Genomic DNA, 21411 nt, shown 5'->3' with positions numbered 1-21411 from the left:
ACTGTAGCCTATCAGGCTCCTCCGTCCATGGGATTTTCCAGGCAAGAGTGCTGGAGTGGATTGCCTTTCCTTCTTCAAGGGATCTTCCCAACCCAGGAATTGAACCCGGGTCTCCCGCATTGCGGGCAGACACTTTACCATCTGAGCTACCAGGGAAGCGGAGGAGTGAGAGATAATCAAAACTGGGTTAGACACAGGGGGCCTAGCCTGACACCCTGTGACGACCTAGAGGGGTGGAAGAGGATGAGGGAAGGAGGCTCAAGAGGGAAGCTATAAATATATATGTTTATATACATATTTATAGCTGATTTGCATTGTTATATGGCATGAATCAATACAACACTGTAAAGCAATTATCCTCCAATTTAAAAACATTTTAAGTGAAAAAAATATGAAAAAGAGATGACTTCTCCATCAAATGGGCAGTATTCTTGGCCTTCCCTTGTGGCTCAGCTGGTAAAGAATCCACCTGCTATGCGGGAGACCTGAGTTTGATCCCTGGTTTGGGAAGATCCCCTGAAGGGAAAGGCTACCCACTCCAGTATTCTAGCCTGGAAATTTCCATGGACTGTACAGTCCATGGGGTTGCAAAGAGTTGGACATGACTGAGAGACTTTCACTTTCTCCAATCAGACAAAATAACATAAAATATCATCCAAATAAATAAAAGAAAACCATTAAATGCTTACTATTTGCAACCTGAAAAAAAAAAAAACTCGGTTAGAGGATGTTATCTGACAGATGCTGTGGAAGCTGGAGGTATAGAGAACACTTTAAGAGGCTGAAGAAGGAATACAACAATGGGTGGATGAGGACAGAGAAACGAAAGGATAACTTTATGATGAATCCTGAATCAGATAATAGAGGTTTTTGACCTTCAACATTCATATGTCCAAGAATAGCCAATTAAGGATCTGGGAGGTTTCTGACAAGGAACTAAGAACTGGTCGGGCAGAGGCCAGCACTGTGACCTGCTGCATGAAAGAAACAGCCTGGCTTAGCTCCAGACCTGAGTGTTCCTGTCGACACTGCCGTCTTTTGAGGGGATTCCCCCCTCTTTTGAGTCTGTTGTGACCCAGCTGTGTGTTTAGTTTCCATTTTTGCCTCCTCTTCAGGCTTTACCACAGGAGAATAACCTCTCCATTCTAATCAGAAATGAATTATTTTTACTACGAATACGCTGGGTGCCTGCCTAATTTATGTATTTTTCAAATAATTCATCTGAATAGGAATTCACACAAGACAGGGCAAACATAATTCTGGCATAAATGCCTTTCCCCAACTGTTGCCTGATTTTATTGATTCCAAGGTACAGAATGGCCTTGTCATTATCTGTGGAGCCCGAAATCTATCTCTGCACACTGGTTAGATGCCAGGTGCCTGCATCTGACTGTCAAGGTTTGCAGTATCAGACCCCACCACCTGACCTTTATAATTTTACCTTCTTCTGCTATGACTTATCTCACTAGTCCAAATTCCACTCATTCATCCTCCAAGGCCCAGATGACTTCCTCCTCTATGAAGCCATCCCTGGTTCTCTCTTAAGGGGAAAGGCCCCTCATGCTTCTGAATTTTCAGAGTTTTTGCTTTTACAGCCTTCACTGCACTCTAAGCTCCCCCAAGAGAACACAGTGGCACACAGTAGGTACCTCAGCAGAGCACTGGCTGAAATTAGATAGCACGGCCTCCCACATCACAAGGAGTTAATCAGACCAGCTCAACCAGTCAGTATCTGCAAAGTGCTCTCAGGGGAAATGCCCAGGGAGAGCCACCCACCCTGTTTCACTCCAGTGGAGTTGCTTATTGGACAAACCCCAAGTAAAGAGCATGTTGTTATTGTTTAGTTGTAAGTTGTGTGTGACTCTTTTTTGGGACCCTATGGACTGTAGCCCACCAGGCTCCTCTGTCCATGGAATTTTCCAGGCAAGAATACTGGAGTGGGTTTTCATTTCCTACTCCAGGGGATCTTCCTGACCCAGAGATACACCAGGGGACCTTCCTCACCCAGGGATGGAACCAGTGTCTCTTGCACCTCCTACATTGGCAGGTAGATTCTTTAGCAACGAGCCACCTGGTAAGCCATCACATATTTGATGATCCTCCAGAGGACCTCGCTCCCAGGCTGACCTTTCCAATTCCTTCGGTCCCTCACATCTGTGTGCCTTCCAGTTGAGAAGAGTCAGATCATTATTCCCAGTGATTCTTACAAAGACCAAGGGATGCATGCAAGGCAGGTGTTACTTTTCAGAGATCTGGGGCTCAGGATCGCTATGATTTGACCTACGCCTCCTAACTCCAAGTGCAGTGGAGTCCAAGACGTGCAAGTTGTCTGAAATTGAAGGAAACAGGGCTTTTAAATAATCTGTTATTTTAGAGCACACACATTAATATATTCTAAAGGTGTTTTGTGAACTGCAGTATCAGTAGCTGACAAAAGGCAACTCCAAGCATTTGATGAAATCTAACCAATGATACAAAGGGTAGTGAAATGGGGACTTGGAAGGCCTAGGCCCACGTGCAAGCTTGCCATCCACAACTGTCGATCCCCAGTGGTCCTCCCACGGGCTGTGCACTAGCAAAAGCGTCGGCTGTTTGTGGCACGGCAAGGCCACCATACACCAAGGGTACGCTATTCCAGCAAGCGGAATGCCAAAGCCTGACGACAGGTGTGATGGGTGATCCTACACCTGCCCTGCGGCGGCGAACCGCTGCCAGGAGTTAGGCGGCATCACCTGACCCTCCGCGGGATTACCGAGAGGCGGTGCGGCCGCGTCTCCCTCACGTGACCGGGCTCGGCGGCGTCGACCGCGTCACGCTCCGCCCAGAGCTCCGGGTCGGTCAAGGTCTGCGCCTGCGCCGGCTCGCAGGCTCACCAACCTGCCGGCGGGCCGCTACCGGGCGTGGAAGCCGGGCGCCCGCGGTGATGGGTGAGTGGGGGGGCAGGCGAAAGGAAATCATGGGGTTCCCCCGACCTCCGCGTGGAGTGAGTGAGTGGAAGCACGAAGGAGGCTCTGGGGAGGCCGTCTGCCCGGCCCTCTGGCTCGGTTGCTCGGCGCCCACCCCCTTCCGCGCGCGCGCGCGCGCTGCCTCCCCTCGGTGCGCCCCGCTGTTCCCGCGCGCGCCATCCCGGGTGGGGTCCGCAGTCGCCCGGGCCAGCTCTACGCTCCCTGCTCTGCCGCCCGCCACCGGGCTTTTCCGGGCCGAGGGCGCCGTCTGGCTGCTGGGAAGAGTCTTTTCGGCAGAGGAGGCTCTGCGTTCATCTGGGCGCGCCCCGGGCGGGGAGGTGCCTCCCGGCGAGCCCTGAGAGCAGGGCGGGGAGGGGCCGGGCTTTGCCTGAGTCCCGGGAGAGCGGCGCTGGGACCGCTGAAGGGCCCCTGCTATCTCGGGGCCTGGGGTTCCAGGACCTCTGGTTCCGTTGAATGTCAGGGACTGGAGAGGTCTGGAAGATCCCGTCCACTCCCCTCCCCTCCCACTTAACCACAGACCCGGCAAATGGACGCCAGGGGAGCGGTAAGTTCAGCTACCCTGCCAAACAATGCTTGTTCTGCGACACCATGTTGCTTCGCGTTGCGAGAAACTCCGTTGTACTAGGCTGGTTTTTTTTCCGTGATGGTAGGGAAGTGGGGGTGGGCATTGTTGTGAATTGAAAATCTCTGTACCAGTTACTAAGCTTATCTAGTAGCTTATCTAGGTGGAGCGTGTCGATGCCTCAGCTGTATTTACGCTTTTCTTTTTTGCCCCTTACAGCTGTACACATCTGGTCTTAATCCCCACCTGCAAGCAGTGAAACAGAAGCCCTTAAAGTAACTCTGTAGTGCCCTTGTTTTGAAGAATTCCATAAAATCAAAAGGTGTCAGGACTGGTTGGGCCCGCTAGTGGTTCTAGAGCACAGGTTAGGCGCTTTGGATCTGGAGTCACCTCGAGTGCATCCCAGGGAAAGATCACAAGCTGTTACCTTTAACAGGGAGTGGATTTATCTGGTCTCTCCTTTGGTAGATTAAAGTTAGCCTAGAGAAGTGCAATTTTTAAATTATAGACATTGCTTTGTATTTATAGTAGCAAGATAGTGTCCTAACTAGGACTAGAACCCAGATTAATCTTGCCCTGAATGCTGACTCAGACCTGCTGACTTGTGGGAGTCAGCATCCTTTGAGAATTACAGTTGTTTTCTCCCCAGTTTTTGCACAAAGACCTTTGTGCTGGCTCACATCTCGGTCTTATCCCGTGGGGTGTAAATTACAGTGAGCATTTAGACTTTACACTGTTTTCTTCTGCCACAGAAGTTTGATTGACTCTTGGAGTTTAATGAAAGTCAGCTTAATTAACTTTGTTTCCTAATGTTGACATAGGTTGAGTGTTTTAGGTAGGAAACAAATGTAAAATTATGGCAAATACAAGTTTTGCAATAAATTGCAAAGAATTATTATCTGTGCTAAAGAATTTAAATATACAGATCAGTTTAGCAAAGAAATTTAGTCATGTTCACACTTTAGATATACAAACAAAATTTTAAGTTTTGCTACAGAAGAATATCCTGCACACCAGCCTTCCTTCTGTTGCTAAATTGAGAACCTGTTCACACTATCCTGGTGTGTAGGATGAAATGAGGGAAAAAGCTGTAAATCTGTGACGTCTGGAAAGATTTCATTATATTCCTTTTTCGTAAGGCCAGGCTTATTTTTTAAAAATCTGAAACCCTAAATGTACACATGTTCTTCAGATTTCTTAAAATAATTCAGTACAGTAGTCCTTAAGAAATGACTGGCTTCTATTAGCCACAGTTTTCTGTTTGTTTAATAACAGACCCAAAGAGTCATGACAAAACTAGTTGAAGTACTTTCATTTGCAAAATTTTGTAACGTAATGCAAGTACCATTCCAGTAATTAAGAGTGAACATGAACAAAATTTTGTTGTTCAGGTGTACCAGTATCTTGGTTTGTGTTATCAAGGATGTATATTGTTAAATAGCTTGTAGGTTGTAACTTTATAATTTAGATTGTTATGTGTTTTGTATGTAAAAATGAAATTTTTTTACATTTACAAATTGTCACTGTGTTAATGGCATAATAACATACATGAATCTGGATGTTTTTGTTGATTTTAACATTGGTTATTCCTGAAACTGAAGAAGAGCAAAGCATTACATGGATATAAAGTATTTCTATGCTAAGTTGTTTTAAAAATATTGGTTAATCTTAGATTGACAAGTGTAGTACTAGTAAGAGTTTGAACTCATGTCTGGCAGCTGAAACGATAAGAAGAAAGGATATAGAAGACTGATGGATTAATAATTATCAAACTCTGTGCCCTGGCAAACTTCTCAAGTGTCTATAGGACAAATTTTCTTTAACTAAAAATGCTGCTGATGCCTTTAGTTCGTTAAGAGCACAAAATGTAACAGAAGATCTGTTTTAAACAAATTTAAAAACTGTGTTGTTTTTTTCCAGTTCTCCCAAAGTCAGATTTATGCATACCTGGGAAAGTTGTGTGTGAAGGACAGCTGTCATACACGCAGATCATATCCTGAATCAAGGGAGGCCTCTGCTGAAAGGGGAGTTAGCACAGTCAGAAACAGGCTAACAGGTTCAAAATTAGGTCTTCAGATACTCCACAGCACAATGCCAGTGCTATATAAATTACTTTTGGTGTGAAGGAGGAAGTCGATATAGCTTTTATCAAAAGTGCTTTTCCAGAAAAAAAGTCGAAATAGTGCAATCAGCAGGTCAAGGAGGCCCCAGCTAGATACCAGATCTGCAGTTTCTTATATCTGTGCTGGAAAATCCTGTTTCTCCTGGATGGACTAAAAGTTCAGAACAAAACAGGGACATTTTAACATTTCTGGCTTCATTTTAAGATCTCAGTTTCTTTCCCCCTCACTCTGTATTTCAGCATGATCCGGCAGAAAGATGGCCACTTTGAAAAGTCTGTGTTTTTTTTTCTTTCTGTGTTGAGACTGTTTTGGAGCCTGGATACTTCAGGCTTGTGTACATCCCTGACCAGTGTCCCACTGTGGTCAAAAGACTTAGCAGTGGACTTGGTGAACTTGGCTGCTTGCTGCTGCTTTGTTCTCCCACTGATGAAGGTCAGCCTCAGGGTGTTTTTGTCATTGAACCTGTTCAGACTGGAGGGTAGTTGTCAGATATCAGGGTTCATCCATGTAGGATCTTTCCTACACAAGAAAGATTCTCTTCTCCTGAGCATAAATTAAAGAGATGCTGTGATGCACGAACCCTAAACGGGCCTGGACTCTGGAAAGGGTGCATATCATCCCAAATCAAAGCCACTGTGGTGAAGAACAGGAGATAATACAGATGGAAAGGTAACCACCAATTAGATCAAAACTCTCCATGGAATGGCTTAAAAACTAATAGTAAAGGTTTTGCTTAAAGCAAAATACATAGCCTTGAACATTAAAATTATGAAACAAAGAATACATAAAAATAAGAAAATTCCCTTTAAGAAATTAGAAGAAAATAAACCCAGAGCAGGAGAAATAAGATGATAAAGAAGAAAAACAACATTTTTGAAAACTGAAACATAGTAAAATTGGTAAATTTAACAACTGGTTCTGTGCTGTGATGAGAGCAATGTGAATTAGGTAAACTGGCTACCCTGCTCAAGAAAAAAAGGAATGTAGACACACAAGATTAAGAGTGTTCTTTTAAATAACAAGTGCTTTATAAAACTAAATAAATCAGACTTTTTTTGTTCTGTCTAGGGAAATCCAGTTATCACAGTTGACTCTGGAAAGAACCTAACAGACCAGTAACAATGGAAGAAATTGAGAAGGTCTTTGTAAAGCTGCTCTCCCCCAAAACACCGGGCCCAGATGGTGTTTCAGGTGAATTCTTTCAACTTTCAAGAAAAAGATAATTATGATAAGATTTAAACTGTGCACCAGCTTAAAGAAGGAAAAATGACAGAATTCTTTCACAAAGGGAATGGAACGCTGACATCTGAACTTTACACGAAGGTAGTACTGAAATTGGAAACTCAGTATGTTATGGATAATGATGTGAAATTTTAACATATTGGCAAACTGTAGTGGTACATTAAAGGAATATTTCACTATGGCCAAGCAGGATTGCAAGGGTGATAATTGTCAAGCAGTGCACTAAAGTGTATACGAAACAAAGACATCAGAAAAGAACAATAGCGCTTTATGCTTGTCGAGCCATCTGTTGTGCTATAGATTACTTCCCGGGGTGCTTCCTATGTATTTATTCAATTAATTGGCTGGCCTGTGAGGTAGATAGCATTCTTATCTTATAAACAAGGAAACTAAGCCATAGGGACATGAAGTAACTTGCTGAAAGTCACACAGTATATACATAGTTCAACCAGGATTTGAACCCAGGAACCCACGCAGTTATCTGTACCTGCTAAATGTTACACTGGCTCTGTCTCCAGGGTCCATAGGATCCTCTCAGTAGCTTCCTGAAAGCAGCTGACCAGAGTTCAAGATAGATTCCTAGCGTAGTGGTGGTGGAAAAAAGTGGAGGTGATCATAAAACAGGAATAAATGTGTATTCCCTTCTCATGTTTGAAAAAACTAAGAGGCCCTTATTAGATGATTATTAGTGGCCAAAACAAAAACAACACCCAGTTGTGGATGTGATGGGTAATAGAAGTAAAGTCTGATGCTGTAAAGAGAAATATTGCATAGGAACCTGGAATGTTAGGTCCATGAATCAAGGCAAATTGGAAGTGGTCAAACAGGAGATGGCAAGAGTGAACATTGGCATTTTAGGAATCAGTGAACTAAAATGGACTGGAATGGGTGAGCTTAACTCAGATGACCATTATATCTAGTACTGTGGAAAAGAATCCCTTAGAAGAAACGGAGTAGCTATCATAGTCACCAAGAGTCCAAAATGCAGTACTTGGATGCAGTCTCAAAAACGACAGAATGATTTTTGTCCATTTCCAAGGTAAACCATTCAGTATCACAGTAATCCAAGTCTATGCCCCAACCAGTAATGCTGAAGAGGGTGAAGTTGAAAGGTTCTATGAAGATCTACAAGACCTTCTAGAACTAACACCCAAAAAAGATGTCCTTTTTTTTTATAGGGGACTGGAATGCTAAAGTAGAAAGTCAAGAGCTACCTGGAGTAACAGGCAAATTTGCCCTTTGAGTACAAAACGAAGCAGGTCAAAGGCAAACAAAGTTTTGCCAAGAGAACACACTGGTCATAGTAACTACCCTCTTCCAACAACACAAGAGAAGACTCTAAACATTGACATCACTAGATAGTCAATATCGAAATCAAATTGATTATATTCTTTGCAGCCAAAGATGGAGAAGCTCTATACAGTCAGCAAAAACCAGGGGCTGACTGTGGCTCAGATCATGAACTCCTTATTGCCAAATTCAGACTTGAAGAAAGTAGGGAAAACCACTAGACTATTCAGGTGTGACCTGAATCAGAGCCCTTACGATTATACAGTGGAAGTGACAAATACCTTCAAGGGAGTGATTAGACCTGATAGAGTGCCTGAAGAGCTATGAACGGAGGTTCATGACATTGTACAGGAGGCAGTGATCAAGACTGTCCCCAAGAGAAAGAAATGCAAAAAGGCAAGATGGTTGTCTGAGGACGCCTTACAAATAGCTGAGAAAAGGAGAGAAGTGAAAGGCAAAGGAGAAAAGGAAAGATACACCCATTTGAATGCAGAGTTCCAAAGAATAGCAAGGAGAGATAAGAAAGCATTCCTCAGCGATCAATGCAAAGAAATAAAAACAATAGAATGGGAAAGACTAGAGATCTCTTCAAGAAAATAAGATACCAAGGGAACATTTCATGCAAAGATGAATACAATAAAGGATAGAAATGGTATGGACCTAACAAGCAGAAGATTAAGAAGGGGTGGCCAGAATACACAGAATGACTATACAAAAAAGATCTTCATGATTCAGATAACCATGATGGTAGAGCCAAACATCCTGGAATGTGAAGCAAGTGGGCCTTAGGAAGCATCACTACAAACAAAGCTAGTGGAGCTGATGGAATTCCAGTTGAGTTATTTCAAATCGTAAAAGATGATGCTGTGAAAGTGCTGCACTCAGTATGCCAGCAAATCTGAAAGACGCAGCAGTGGCCACAGGACTGGGAAAGGTCAATTTTCATTCCAGTCCCAAAGAAAGGCAATGCCAAAGAATGTTCCGACTACCGCACAAGTCCTCTCATCTCACACGCTAGCAAAGTAATGCTCAAAATTCTCCAAGCCAGGCTTCAACAGTATGTGAACCGTGAACTTCCAGATGTTCAATCTGGATTTAGAAAAGGCAGAGGAACCAGAGATCAAATCACCAACATCTGCTGGATCATCAAAACAGAAGAGAGTTCCAGAAAAACATCTCCTTTTGCTTTATTGACTACGTTAAAGCCTTTGACTGTGTGGATCACTACAAACTGTGGAAAATTCTTCCAGAAATGTGAATACCAGACCACCTGACCTGCCTCTTGAGAAATCTGTATATAGGTCAAGAAGCAACAGAACTGGATATGGAACGACAGACTGGCTCCAAGTCGGGAAAGGAGTACGTGAAGGCTGTATATTGTCACCCTCCTTATTTAACATATGCATAGTACACCATGCGAAATGCCAGGCTGGATGAAGCACAGGCTGGAATCAAGATTGCTGGGAGAAATATCAGTAACCTCAGATATGCAGATGACACCATCCTTATGGCAGAAAGCAAAGAAGAACTAAAGAGCCTCTTGATGAAAGAGGAGAGTAAAAAAGTTGGCTTAAAACATTCAGAAAACTAAGATCATGGCATCCAGTCCCATCACTTCATGGCAAATAGATGGGGAAAGAGTGGAAACAGTGGCTGACTTTATTTTTTTGGGCTCCAAAATCACTGCAGATGGTGATTGCAGCCATGAAATTAAAAGATGCTTGCTCTTTGGAAGAAAAGCTATGACCAACCTAGACAGCATATTAAAAAGCAGAGACATTACCAACAGAGGCCCATCTAGTCAAAGCTATGGTTTTTCCCGTGGTCATGTATGGATGTGAGAGTTGGACTATAAGAAAGCTGAGCGCCGAAGAATTGATGCTTTTGAACTGTGGTGTTGGAGAAGACTCTTGAGAGTCTTTTGGACTGCAGGAAGATCCATCCAGTCCATCCTAAAGGAAATCAGTCCTGAATATTCATTGGAAGGACTGATGCTGAAGCTGAAACTCCAATCCTTTGGCCACCTGATGCGAAGAACCGACTGATCAGAAAAGACCCTGATGCTGGGAAAGACTGAAGGCAGGAGGAGAAGGGGACAGCAGGGGATGAGATGATTGGATGGCTTCACTGACATGATGGACATGAGTTTGAGTAGGCTCTGGGAGTTGGTGATGGACAAGGAAGCCTGGCATGCTATAGTCCACGGGCTTGCAAGGAGTAACATGACTGAGCGACTGAACTGAGTGCTAGAAAAATGGAATCCATTTTTAATGGGAAACAAATTTCCTAGTAAATGGCAGAGGGCAGGGGCTTAAATTATCATTGTAGATATACTAATTCTTAGAATGAATGCAGAGTGAAGTGTTGGGGGTTACAGTGTAATTTGTCAGATGAAATTGTGTAATAGCTCTGGGAAGACATTCTGCAGTTCATGTTTGCAGCCCAGTCCTAAAGATGGGCAGGGAGAGATGGTAAACAGATTACTTGAGTGTGAACAAATTTTATATGGTCTAGTTGATCGCTGAATATTTTTGTATCATGATGACTTGTTTCCCCACATAAACTTGAAACTGCTAGGACTTGGGTTATACACAGTCAGATGATAAGAACTTCATGTTCCTCAAACCAAAAGCCAGTGTCATGCTTCACATACTGGAGTTCTCACAAATGTCAGAGTGTAAGGACGTTTACTATTACCATAGTTCAGTTTTGTTCAGCAAGTACATGCCACTCTGATAAGAAAGATGCATACTATAAAGGAGAAGGCAAAGTTATTTGATATTTTAGGTAGTGGAAACGAGCAGATCCACCACAGAAAACTGAGAAATAGAAGCTCTTAGCCGCCTTTAACCTTAATACACAGAAACTGGTAACTATTTCATACGCAGACAAAGAGCAGAAAATTAATTGGAAGAAAATAACTCTTCCATAATAGGGACTAAAAAGGTAAAATACCTGGTCATGAGAAATTTCAAGATCTGTGAACAAAATTTTAAATGCTGCTAAGGTTTCTGAAAGTAAATAGGAAGAAAGCACATCCTTGTACAGTTTTTTTTTTTTTCAAGGTTCAATTTAAGAGAAGGTGACAGTTATTTAAATTTATAAAGTCACTTCTATGAAATACCAATATTTTGGGGAGGAATATGACAAAAATACACTCAATTTACCTGGAAACTTAAAGTGGTAAATGAAAACCACAGAAGTTGTAGAAGGAAGTGTGGATTACTTATAATCCATGTATATACTTCAAGAATAGTGAAGGCCTTCTATGGGGCACACAAAACCTAGAAACCAGAATCAGTAGATGTCATATCCATATTAGGAACTTCAGTATCACAAAAATGATACAAAGTGGAGAAAGTATTTGCCACAACTTGGTTAATGTAACTAGGATTGATTGTCTTCAGATACGAAGAAATCATACAAATTAACAAAACAAAATGCCTTCCGAAAAATGGATAATGTGAAATTTTACAGTAAAAGAAATTCAAATGGTCAATAAATGTGAAAAATGCTCAATTTTGATAAAAAAATTTCAGTGACAAGTTTTTTCTCACCAATCAGATGGGCGGAAATTACTGTTTAATACGTGGTGTGGGAAATGGTAGGGAAACTGGGAACTCGCATACACTTAATGGAAATATAAATCACGGTAAAATTTCTGGGGGCAATTTGGCATAGCTTTCAAGTTAAAATGTACTGCAGTTTGAGCCAGCAGTCCATTCTAAAGATTTTATCCTACAGATACACTTGTGAGAGTTCACCAGGTGTAGTTACAAAGTTGCCCATTGCAGCATTGTTTAAAAGGAAAAAATCAGAAACAGTGACCATAAATAGGAGATAGAATAAATTACATATATCCATTTGATAAACTACTATATGACCATTCAAAACACTGGGGTATCTGCTGCTGTTAGCAGATTTTTAAATGATGGAGAGGTTGGTGGGGATGGGATGGAGTGTGTGATTAGAGTCAGGCCGACTAGTAAGGAGGATTTGTCAGTGGTGAGGCAGGAGATGAAGAGGACCTGGGCTAGGGCAGTGAGCCTGGAGGAGAGGACATACGTGTATTTCATTAATTACACTTTTATTTTTCTCTTAAATATCTTTTTAAAATGTGTATTTTTTAGTTTATTTTATTGAAGTATGCTTGATTTTCAGTGTTATTTTCTACTTTACAGCAAAGTAATTCCACTATCTATATATGTATATATACATTCTCTTTCATATTTTTTACCATTGTGGCTTATCACAGGATATTGAACATAATTTCCTATGCTATATGGTAGGACCTTGTTTATCCATTCTCTATATAATAGCTTGCATCTGCTAATCCTAAACTGCTGCTCCATCCCTCTCCCAACCCCCTCTGCAACCACAGTTTTTACCGTCCCTTTATTCCCCATCGTGATAGTACTAAGCAACATTTAGAGATAAGTCCCAGTCCTGCAGCCTCTGCCAGAGGTGACATTTGTTCAGGTGAACACAGTGTTTTGGTGTCCAGGGGTAGTGTGGCTGCTCTGGTGATGGGGGCGAACAGTGAAAAGTTAGGGCCCTGGCGCTGTCTTGTTTTACAGGTGTGACCAGGTGACAGCAGGGAGAAGAGCTCCTGACTCCTTTTATTACCTTCTTTGAGGCAGGCTTTCCTTGGAGAAGGAAATGGCAGCCCGCGCCAGTATTCTTGCCTGGAGAATTCCATGGACAGAGGAGCCTGGCAGGATCCAGTCCACTGGGCCTGCAGTGGTTTCCAGACATAATTTTTCTCAACTGAGGGCATGTTTATCTTTTCTAATAGAAATGTGATAGCAAGCCAGCTCCAACTGCAAACAGCCATTGGGCTCCAGTATATAGATGTCACATTTTCTTCTTCATATAGTCTGTCTTTTGGGAGAAGGGCACACAGATCTTGGTATAACATGCCTAAGGAAAAGAGTTTGTTTCTGTTGGCTTCACATGAGAAAGGTTAAAAAAAAAAACATAATAGCATCAGAGGGTCTTGGGATCATCATGAGGGTCTCTGGTAACGCAGCTTTTGTGTCACTGACTGCCACTCATCCATCTCCCTCCACAGTAAGCTCCAGCCAGGCACACTCCTAAGGAATGTGATGCAGCTGCTCCTTTGATACGGGGCCTCCGTCTTAGCCTGCCTTTGGCCAAAATGTGCTTCACCCTTACGTACAACCAGAGTCCTATTCACCCTCCAGAGCCCTGCCCAGAAGTCATAGCCCCCCTGTCTTTCCCTCCAGACGGCTAATTAATGGCCCCTTCTTCTGTGGGGCTTATACCTTATACACATTCCTGTGACAGCATTTACCACACTGTGATCCAGTCATTTGCATGGCGTGTCTCCCCTGAGGCCAAGGTCGTTTTTGTCCCTAACCTCTGAACATTACAGGAGTTGAGCCAATTGGTTGAATTAAAATAAAATCTCTTAATAGACTGAGGAGACCAGTGTAAAAGCAGGCAAAGAAGAAGAAATTCCTAACAGAAGTAAGTGAAAATACCATCTTGATGATGATGTTGTCACGCGAGTCTGAATGAAGCAAACTGAAGAACAAGTTCAGAGCTCGCTGTATCCCCAGTAAACTCCTGGGATCTGGCCGCTGTGCTCTGCAGCTGACTTCTGCCCAGAGCGAGGGTGGGCAGCCATGGCTGGGCACACATGTGGAAGCAGCCTCAAGGAGGCACAGCAGTTTGCCTTTGGTCATTTGGGAGCTTTGTCATGTCCCTCTGCCACTGTTGGCCTTTTGTCCTCCTGATTAGACCTTTAGATTTATCACTGTCTCCAACTAATTCAACTTGAAAAAGACAGAAAAGGAAAATATAGCATTACTATGAAATCAGAAAATATGAAACTAATTTTGGCTTTTCTATTTCTTATCTAAATATATTAATTAAAATGTGATTGTGCCATGTCAATAAAAGTATTCTCCCTTATTTTTTATTTTTTCTGTGATACTTTATTGATCAAAAGAAGGACTCACTGCTATCCAACACTTCATTAACACCATTAAAAATTCAAATGAATATACTGAGCCTTAAATGTAAACAGTCCTGTATTTTTAGTACCTGTGTGGCACCCTGTCAGTTGGCTGCGTCTTCATCTGTGCAGTGCGTGCCTTTCTGTTCCACATTTTGATTTTGACTCTCTGTTCCTGTTAAGAGCACTGGTGTAATTGTCCTGTAGGTGAGTCTTTGTGTACCTCTTCTGTTAATAACTATTTCCCTAGGCTATATTTCTAGAAGGAAAGTTAGAGTTGTATAGGTGTGTTCTGTATTTTCTGTCCCGTGTCTGTGGCTGTTGCACATGGGAGCTGAACATACACTTTCTGGTTCTGCACCTCACTGTGCACACTGCTCCACCTTCACGTGATGACATTTCTCTTTAACATCTTCTGTCCTGAATGGTTAGCAGTTTACAGCAGCATGTGTGTGGTGTGGGGAGGAAAGAACAATAAATTTGTTTGGGAAGGGGGGTTGTTTTATTTTGGTCATATGTCAAAGACCTAGATGGTTTATGTGGCCTATTTTATTCTTGTAGTTACTTATAATTGAACCCCTTATATGTATTCTTTTCTAGGTATGTGGTTTAAAAAAAAGAAAAAAATGTATCCTAAGATTTACCATCTTAACCAATTTTAAGTATAAATTCAGTAACATTAAATATATTTACATTGTTATAAAACAGATCTCCAGAAGTTTTTCATCTTGCAGAACTGAAACTGTACACATTAGTGAACAATATAACTCTGTTCCCACCTCCCCCAGCCTCTGGTAACCACCATTCATTCCACTTTTCATCTCTATGAATTTGACTACTTTAGATACTCATGTAAGTGGAATCATGTGGTTATTTGTCCTTTTATAACTGGTTTATTTCCCCTTATCCTCACAGTTGATTCATGTTGTAGTGTGTAACAGGATTTCCTTCCTTTTTAAGGCTATATAATATTCTGTTGTGTGTATATACCACATTTTGTTTATGCATGCAGACACTGGGGTTGCTTTCACCTCTTGGCTCTGTGAATAGTTCTGTGAACTTGAATGTGCAGAAATCTCTTGGGAACCCTGTGAGGAACTCTTGAGTGTGTTCCCAGAAGTAGGATTGGTGATGGTATCATATGGTGGTTCTGTTTTTAATTTTTTGAAGAACTGCCATACTGTTTTCCATAGTGGTTGCACCATTTTACATCCCCACTAAACACTTGTTCTTTTCTTTTCTTTTTTAATAGCAGCTGTCCTAATGAGTATGAGGTCTTCATTTGCATTTCTCTGACAATAAGTGATGTTGAGCATCTTTTTATATGTCTGTTGGTCATTTTGTATACCTCTGGAGAAATGTCTGTTCAAGTCCTTTGCTTGATTTTAATTACGTTGTAGATGACTGGCAAGGAGTAATCTGGCTTTTTTTAGAAAGCGTATGTATTCCAGGGGTAGGACCTTGCCTTCATTCTATTCAGTGGGCTATGCCTATGTATTTAGGCTTCAGATCTTTTTCAGCATGGTCTGGTACAGCCAGTCTGTCTCAGGACAGCCCACCAAAGTCACTGCCATCTGTGGTGTGGCCACAGGAACATGCACTCTGGAGGCAGACTTCATTTTAAGATGCCAGCTCCACCAGTTACTAACTGTATCTTGGATGAAGGGGATATTGGTTTTTCATTTGTAAAAGTGGGAATGTAATGTTTGTGGAGTTGTTTTTGAGAATTACATATGTGAAAATAGTATACAGTATATACCTGCAGGCTGTCTTTGACCCTGTTCTCCCAGCCTTCGCAAAGTATATACTTGCTGTCCCTTACCTGTGTTCCCACAGTAGATATTATCATAGCAGGTATTACACTGAAGCGATTGTCTCCCTTGGCAGTCCTCTGTTAGATTGCAGGTTCCTTGTCTTTGAATCTCTAGCACTTAGCAGAGGACCTAGTTTACAGTAGATCAGTAGATACTAAGTAAGTGTTAGCAAACAGAATGATTGAATGTGTGTCTCGTTATTTTATTACTTACAAGAGCCTTTTGAATCTGTTTCAGGATAATAGCATGTACCATTATGTAGTTTAGGCATTATATATGATCTAGTCCAGTGGTTCTCAAATTTTTGGGTCCCTTTACAAACTTAAAAAAATTTTGTGGACCACCCCCCCCCCCAGCAAAGAGCCTTTATTTGTATGGATTAATATTCATGGTCTTAGAAATAAAAACAAAATTTTAAAATATTTATTCATTTTAGAATAACAGTAATAAACCCATATACGTGTTAACATAAGCAACACATTTTTGTGAAAAAATAATCATTTTCCCTCCCCCAAAATTAGTGAGAAATATGTTTTACAGTTTTGTAAGTCTCTTTAATGTCTGGCTTAAAATGTCAGTGGCATCTCATGTCTACCTCTGCATTTGATCTGTTGTGGTAAATTGGTTTGGTTGAAGTATATGCAGAAAATCCAGCCTCACGCAGATATGTAGCTGGAAAAGGGAGGACCCCCTGGACTGCTGAAAGGGCCTCAGGCCGCCAACACCACCCCCCCCCCCGCCCCCCGCTCCCCCTGCCCCGCCCCGCCAAATGTAATAGAGTCCAAAAATTGGAGGAAGGATTAGGGGAATTTTTCATATGTTTAGTACTGTATATAAAGATTTACCTATTATCATTTTGTTGTTTGTAGGTTAAAAAAAGTCCTTTGTGACGGAGAAAGATCTTAAGCAACATGATGGATTCAGAAGCTCATGAAAAGAGGCCCCCAATCCTAACCTCTTCAAAGCAAGATATAGCACCTCATATTGCAAGCGTTAGTGAAATGAAGCATTACCTGTGTGGCTGTTGTGCAGCATTCAACAACATAGCAATCACATTTCCCATCCAGAAGGTCCTCTTTCGGCAACAGCTATATGGAATCAAAACCCGGGATGCGATACTTCAGTTGAGGAGGGACGGATTTCGAAACTTGTATCGCGGAATCCTTCCCCCATTAATGCAGAAGACAACCACACTGGCACTTATGTTTGGTCTGTATGAGGATTTATCTTGCCTTCTCCATAAGCATATCAGTACACCAGAGTTTGCAACCCGCAGCATGGCCGCAGTCCTTGCAGGGACAACAGAAGCAATTTTCACTCCACTGGAAAGAGTCCAAACACTGCTTCAGGACCACAGGCATCATGACAAATTTACAAACACTTACCAGGCTTTCAAGGCACTGAAATGCCATGGAATTCGAGAGTATTATCGAGGCTTGGTGCCCGTTCTCTTCCGTAACGGATTTAGCAATGTCCTTTTTTTTGGCCTTCGAGGTCCCATAAAGGAGCACCTGCCTACAGCAACGACTCACAGTGCTCATTTGGTCAATGATTTTATCTGTGGAGGCCTGTTGGGTGCCATGTTGGGAATCTTGTTTTTTCCAGTTAATGTTGTAAAAACTCGCATGCAGTCTCAAATTGGTGGGGAATTTCAGTCTTTCCCCAAGGTTTTCCAAAAAATCTGGCTAGAACGGGACAGGAAACTGACAAATCTTTTCCGAGGTGCCCATCTGAATTACCATCGGTCCCTCATCTCTTGGGGCATAATTAATGCGACTTATGAGTTCTTGTTAAAGATTATATGAAAGAAATTGGTTCAGTGCCATTTGTCAACTGAATAGACCTAAGATGGATGCAATTTGCCTTGTTTCTGATGGGCCAAATACAAATTGGTGTCATAAATCCAGGGCACAGTGAATTCTAGGCACAGCTATTTTCCTTCAACCCCAATAAATTCAGAATAAAAGGTTTCAGTAGGAAATTTTAAAGGTATTTTTTTGAGCGGGGTGGGATTTTTAAAATCATTATCTGAGACCTTTAGGCTAGTTGCCTTATTACTAGCTGTCTCTGATAGCTTTTGATAAGGAAACAAACAGCCAAGGTGTGATTCTCTTTTCCAGAAGTCTTCTGTACTGAAACATAAGTGGCCATGGCCAGCCAGAGAAAAGGCTCTTAGGGTCCCATGAATTCTCAAACTTAATTCTATTACTCCATTTCTTGCTTCTCTGCTCTTAGGAGGAGACGCAAAGGGTAGTTTTTGTGAACTTAAGCATGTACATGGTAGAACAGTGGAGCAGAACAGAGAAAAAAAAATAGTTTATTATGTGTAGGCTTTTCATGATAAATTGCTTGTATTTATTTTGAAACTAAGCACCTCTTGGGATGGTCATTATCTGAGTTATTTGTCTAGACATGGTAGACTCAAGCATGCTAAGGTTTGCTTTTTAGGGTTGAAAGTTTTCTCTGTAGTTCTGAACGTGACTTTAAACCTTTCCAAAATATTTTTATATTTCACTTATTTCATTGCCAAAAGATCTGGAGACTTAAATTTTGTTGATTTTGTTTCATCCCATTAAGTTTCATATTGCAGGTATCCCCCACTTTTCCAGAGTTTCCTTTATGCCACTTTTCTTTTAGATAAGACCTACATTAGTACCTGTTTTCACTAACCAAAAGATGATTTTTTCTTTTACAAAAAGTAATTGCTTCTTCACTCTATGCCATTTCGACTTAGAAAAGGTTCCATGGGAATGCAGGGGAAACCTGTAATTGTATTTCAGATCTAGCTCTGTTAAGCTCAACTTCTTTGAATTGTTTTTCCCAACTTAGTGAAGAACTTTGAAGTTTTTTTTAAATTTTTCCTTTCAGTATTAGTTTGTCATTTTCAAGTATCCTATTCTCTTGAAACTCCCTTTAAAAAACAACAAAAGTGCTTCCATTGTATTTTGGAAGTCTATTAAATAATAAGACCTCAGATTTTTTTTTTTTTTCCTAGTTTCTAAGTGTTCCAGAGAAGGAGGGGAAAAAACTCAGGATAACTTTCACCCACAGTGTTAAGCTGTCTTTTTTATTTTACTCTTGAAAATAGAAACTTCTGTTAGGATCTTTACATTTTGGGAACTCCTTTTACCATTTTATCATTTAAATAGTAAGACAGTTTGAGAGGATAAGGCCTAAATAAAGATATTTGAAATATTTTAAATTCTAGAAGTTGGTGATAGCTGGGTAGCATAGTTTATCCCTTACCTAACAGACAAAACTTTGCTTGTCAAAGGAATCGGATTTTAAAATATTTTCTTCCAGATAAAAAAGCAAAGTGGTTCTTTCAGTTGGTATTGAATAACTAGTAAAACATACCAGATATCCTAGAAAAATGGTTTATCAGCTTTTAAAAACTCCACATCTGTAAGTATGATGTAGTTAAGATTGCTTTCTAGCATTTGACATGGGCAGAGCACCTAGTTTTTATTAGCAGTCTTTCATCATTCTAGATAATTGCATGTGAATATGTGCACATGCTGACCAAAATAAAATCAGGGCCTCAAATGATAGTTTACTCAGTTCCTGGACAGGTAGTCCAGAAAGGTGTTTACCTCCCAGTGCAGGATGGCTGGTCAGGACCGCCATCCTTCTAGCTGTGAAGGATCGGGGGCGTTGTCAAGTGTTTGCCAGCTGGTAATGAAGCTCACCAGCTTTACAGAGGCTCTTTGGGAATGTTGTGCTGGAAATGGCAGTTTATCCTAGAAACTGAGGTACAGGTATAAGGATTTGAGAAAGTAAGTATTTAACGCCAAATAAATGAGAGTAGCATCTTTTGGCCTATGGAACAGAGTCAGGATTTAAAACAGATTGAGTTTCAGGGATGGGCGGCAAAGGCACCGTGGTGCCTGAACCTCTCGTTCTCTTGTGTGTCCTGCGCTCGCGGGCATATCTGGGTGCTCAGCATGTGGTGGGTGAGTCAGCCTGGGGTCACGCCCTGGCCCTGCAGGTGGACTCTACTGGCGTTCAGTTCTACAGGGCTTCCTTTTGCCTATACACTCCATGTAGGTGATAGAAATCTAAATTCTAAAGCACTTTTGTGAAATAGAAGTGAAGTGAGAACTGGAAGGCTGCTTTGGTTTCTGCTATCTCAAACGTGGCATTTAAAAACAATAAATATTTTTTAATGGATTTAACTCACTTTATTGATTTCTTTGTCACTTTTCACAGCTTTTGAAGACCAAACTGCAAATAAATTACCAGGGATGGTTTTGTGTTGTCCTATAGTTTCTTAAATTTCACAGAAAACTCAACAGAACTTGTGGTAGCCAACAGCTTTGTCTGAAATTTAGAAGAAGTCAAAATGTGTTATTAGTAAGTAAGAGATTCTAACTTCTTTTTACCTTCAGTGTGAATTAGAATGGTAATAATTTTGAAAAGGCAAATAATGATTGAATGACTTTTACCTGAAAAGCTTTAACAGTGGCCTTTCTGTTACATATGTGGTGCAGACGGCTCACAGCACCGCACAGCAGTTCAGGTCTTGCCTCCTATACTTCATTCTGATGCTACCAAAAATATGTTATAGATTCTATACAAACACCCATAGAGTGGTAATGAGCCCTCAGGACTGCACTACAGAGTAAACACAGCCTCTGTATGGTGGCAAGTGTGTCTTCATTTCTTTTGTGGTTGGAGATAGTCGGTGCTTTTTTGTCTCAATAGTCAATATTACATATAATCACCTGCTATATATTGTGAACTGTGCAGTGAAACAGAACTGTGTGTATATAATCAGCTTTGGAGACCTGAAATTCCCTAGCTTGGTAATGTGGAGATACTCAGTTATAAGGCAATACAGACCTTAAGACGACGACGACGGTGGTCCTGGAGGCCTTTGCGGTAAGCGAGTCGTACTGACCGAGGCTATACAGTGTATAGATGAAGCACTGTTGTGTGAGGGGTGTGCAGTCAAAGTGGAGGCACAGTGGCGATCATTTAAAGAAACGGTAAGCACTCAGACTTGATTCTTTGAAAATAATCTGTTTCTCATGTGCTTACAAATGAGTATCAAAGACTTGAATAGGCATTCTCCTTAAATTTGAGGATTTTTAGTTTTTAATGCTGCCTTTTTGCCGAATACTGAATATATGCTTGCCTAAATGGCTCCCAAATTGTGGGGGGAGTCTCTATGTTTCCTTTTTTAAAGTTTCATTATTAAAAGTGGTTAAGCACACAAAGCTGGTTTTGTTTGATATTTTGAGTTTTGTGACTATATTAGTTTAAATGAAATCTGTTAAATGTTTCAGAGTTAATGTGCTTCTTTTGGTATTTCTGTTTGGAATAAAGTTTTGTTGTTTTGTTTTTTTTAAGTCCTTTCTATTTGGTCTTCTCTTGTGGTTGGGTTACGGTTACTAGCACTTTCCTTTTTGTAGTAGGTTAGTCTCTTAGTCTT

General features: G+C 41.3%; 1 protein-coding gene across 3 annotated transcripts; it reads left to right on the top strand.

Annotated features, from left to right (window-relative positions):
* Positions 1 to 2886: 2886 nt before the first annotated feature.
* SLC25A51 (solute carrier family 25 member 51) lies at positions 2887 to 20149 on the top strand. Of its 3 annotated transcripts, none has more exons than XM_052645017.1 (3): positions 2887 to 2927; positions 6720 to 6974; positions 16847 to 20149. In XM_052645017.1, exon 3 carries the CDS (start codon positions 16889 to 16891, stop codon positions 17780 to 17782), a length of 894 nt encoding a protein of 297 aa, XP_052500977.1. In that variant the 5' UTR covers positions 2887 to 2927; positions 6720 to 6974; positions 16847 to 16888; the 3' UTR covers positions 17783 to 20149. The 3 variants fall into 3 exon arrangements, with proteins under 3 accessions (XP_052500977.1, XP_052500976.1, XP_052500975.1); XM_052645016.1 differs by lacking the exon at positions 2887 to 2927 and adding an exon at positions 3417 to 3510 and having other exon boundaries at positions 6720 to 6842; XM_052645015.1 differs by lacking the exon at positions 2887 to 2927 and adding an exon at positions 3417 to 3510.
* Positions 20150 to 21411: the final 1262 nt, after the last annotated feature.

Source organism: Budorcas taxicolor, chromosome 8 (genome assembly GCF_023091745.1).
Source record: "Budorcas taxicolor isolate Tak-1 chromosome 8, Takin1.1, whole genome shotgun sequence".
Classification (NCBI taxonomy): domain Eukaryota; kingdom Metazoa; phylum Chordata; class Mammalia; order Artiodactyla; family Bovidae; genus Budorcas; species Budorcas taxicolor.
The sequence above is the reverse complement of the archived record's forward strand: the minus strand, read 5'-3'. Positions and strand labels throughout refer to the sequence as shown.

What these genes read in the sequence shown, in the direction of transcription:
- SLC25A51 (XM_052645017.1), top strand. Translation starts at nt 16,889, where the DNA reads ATGATGGATTCAGAAGCTCATGAAAAGAGGCCCCCAATCCTAACCTCT.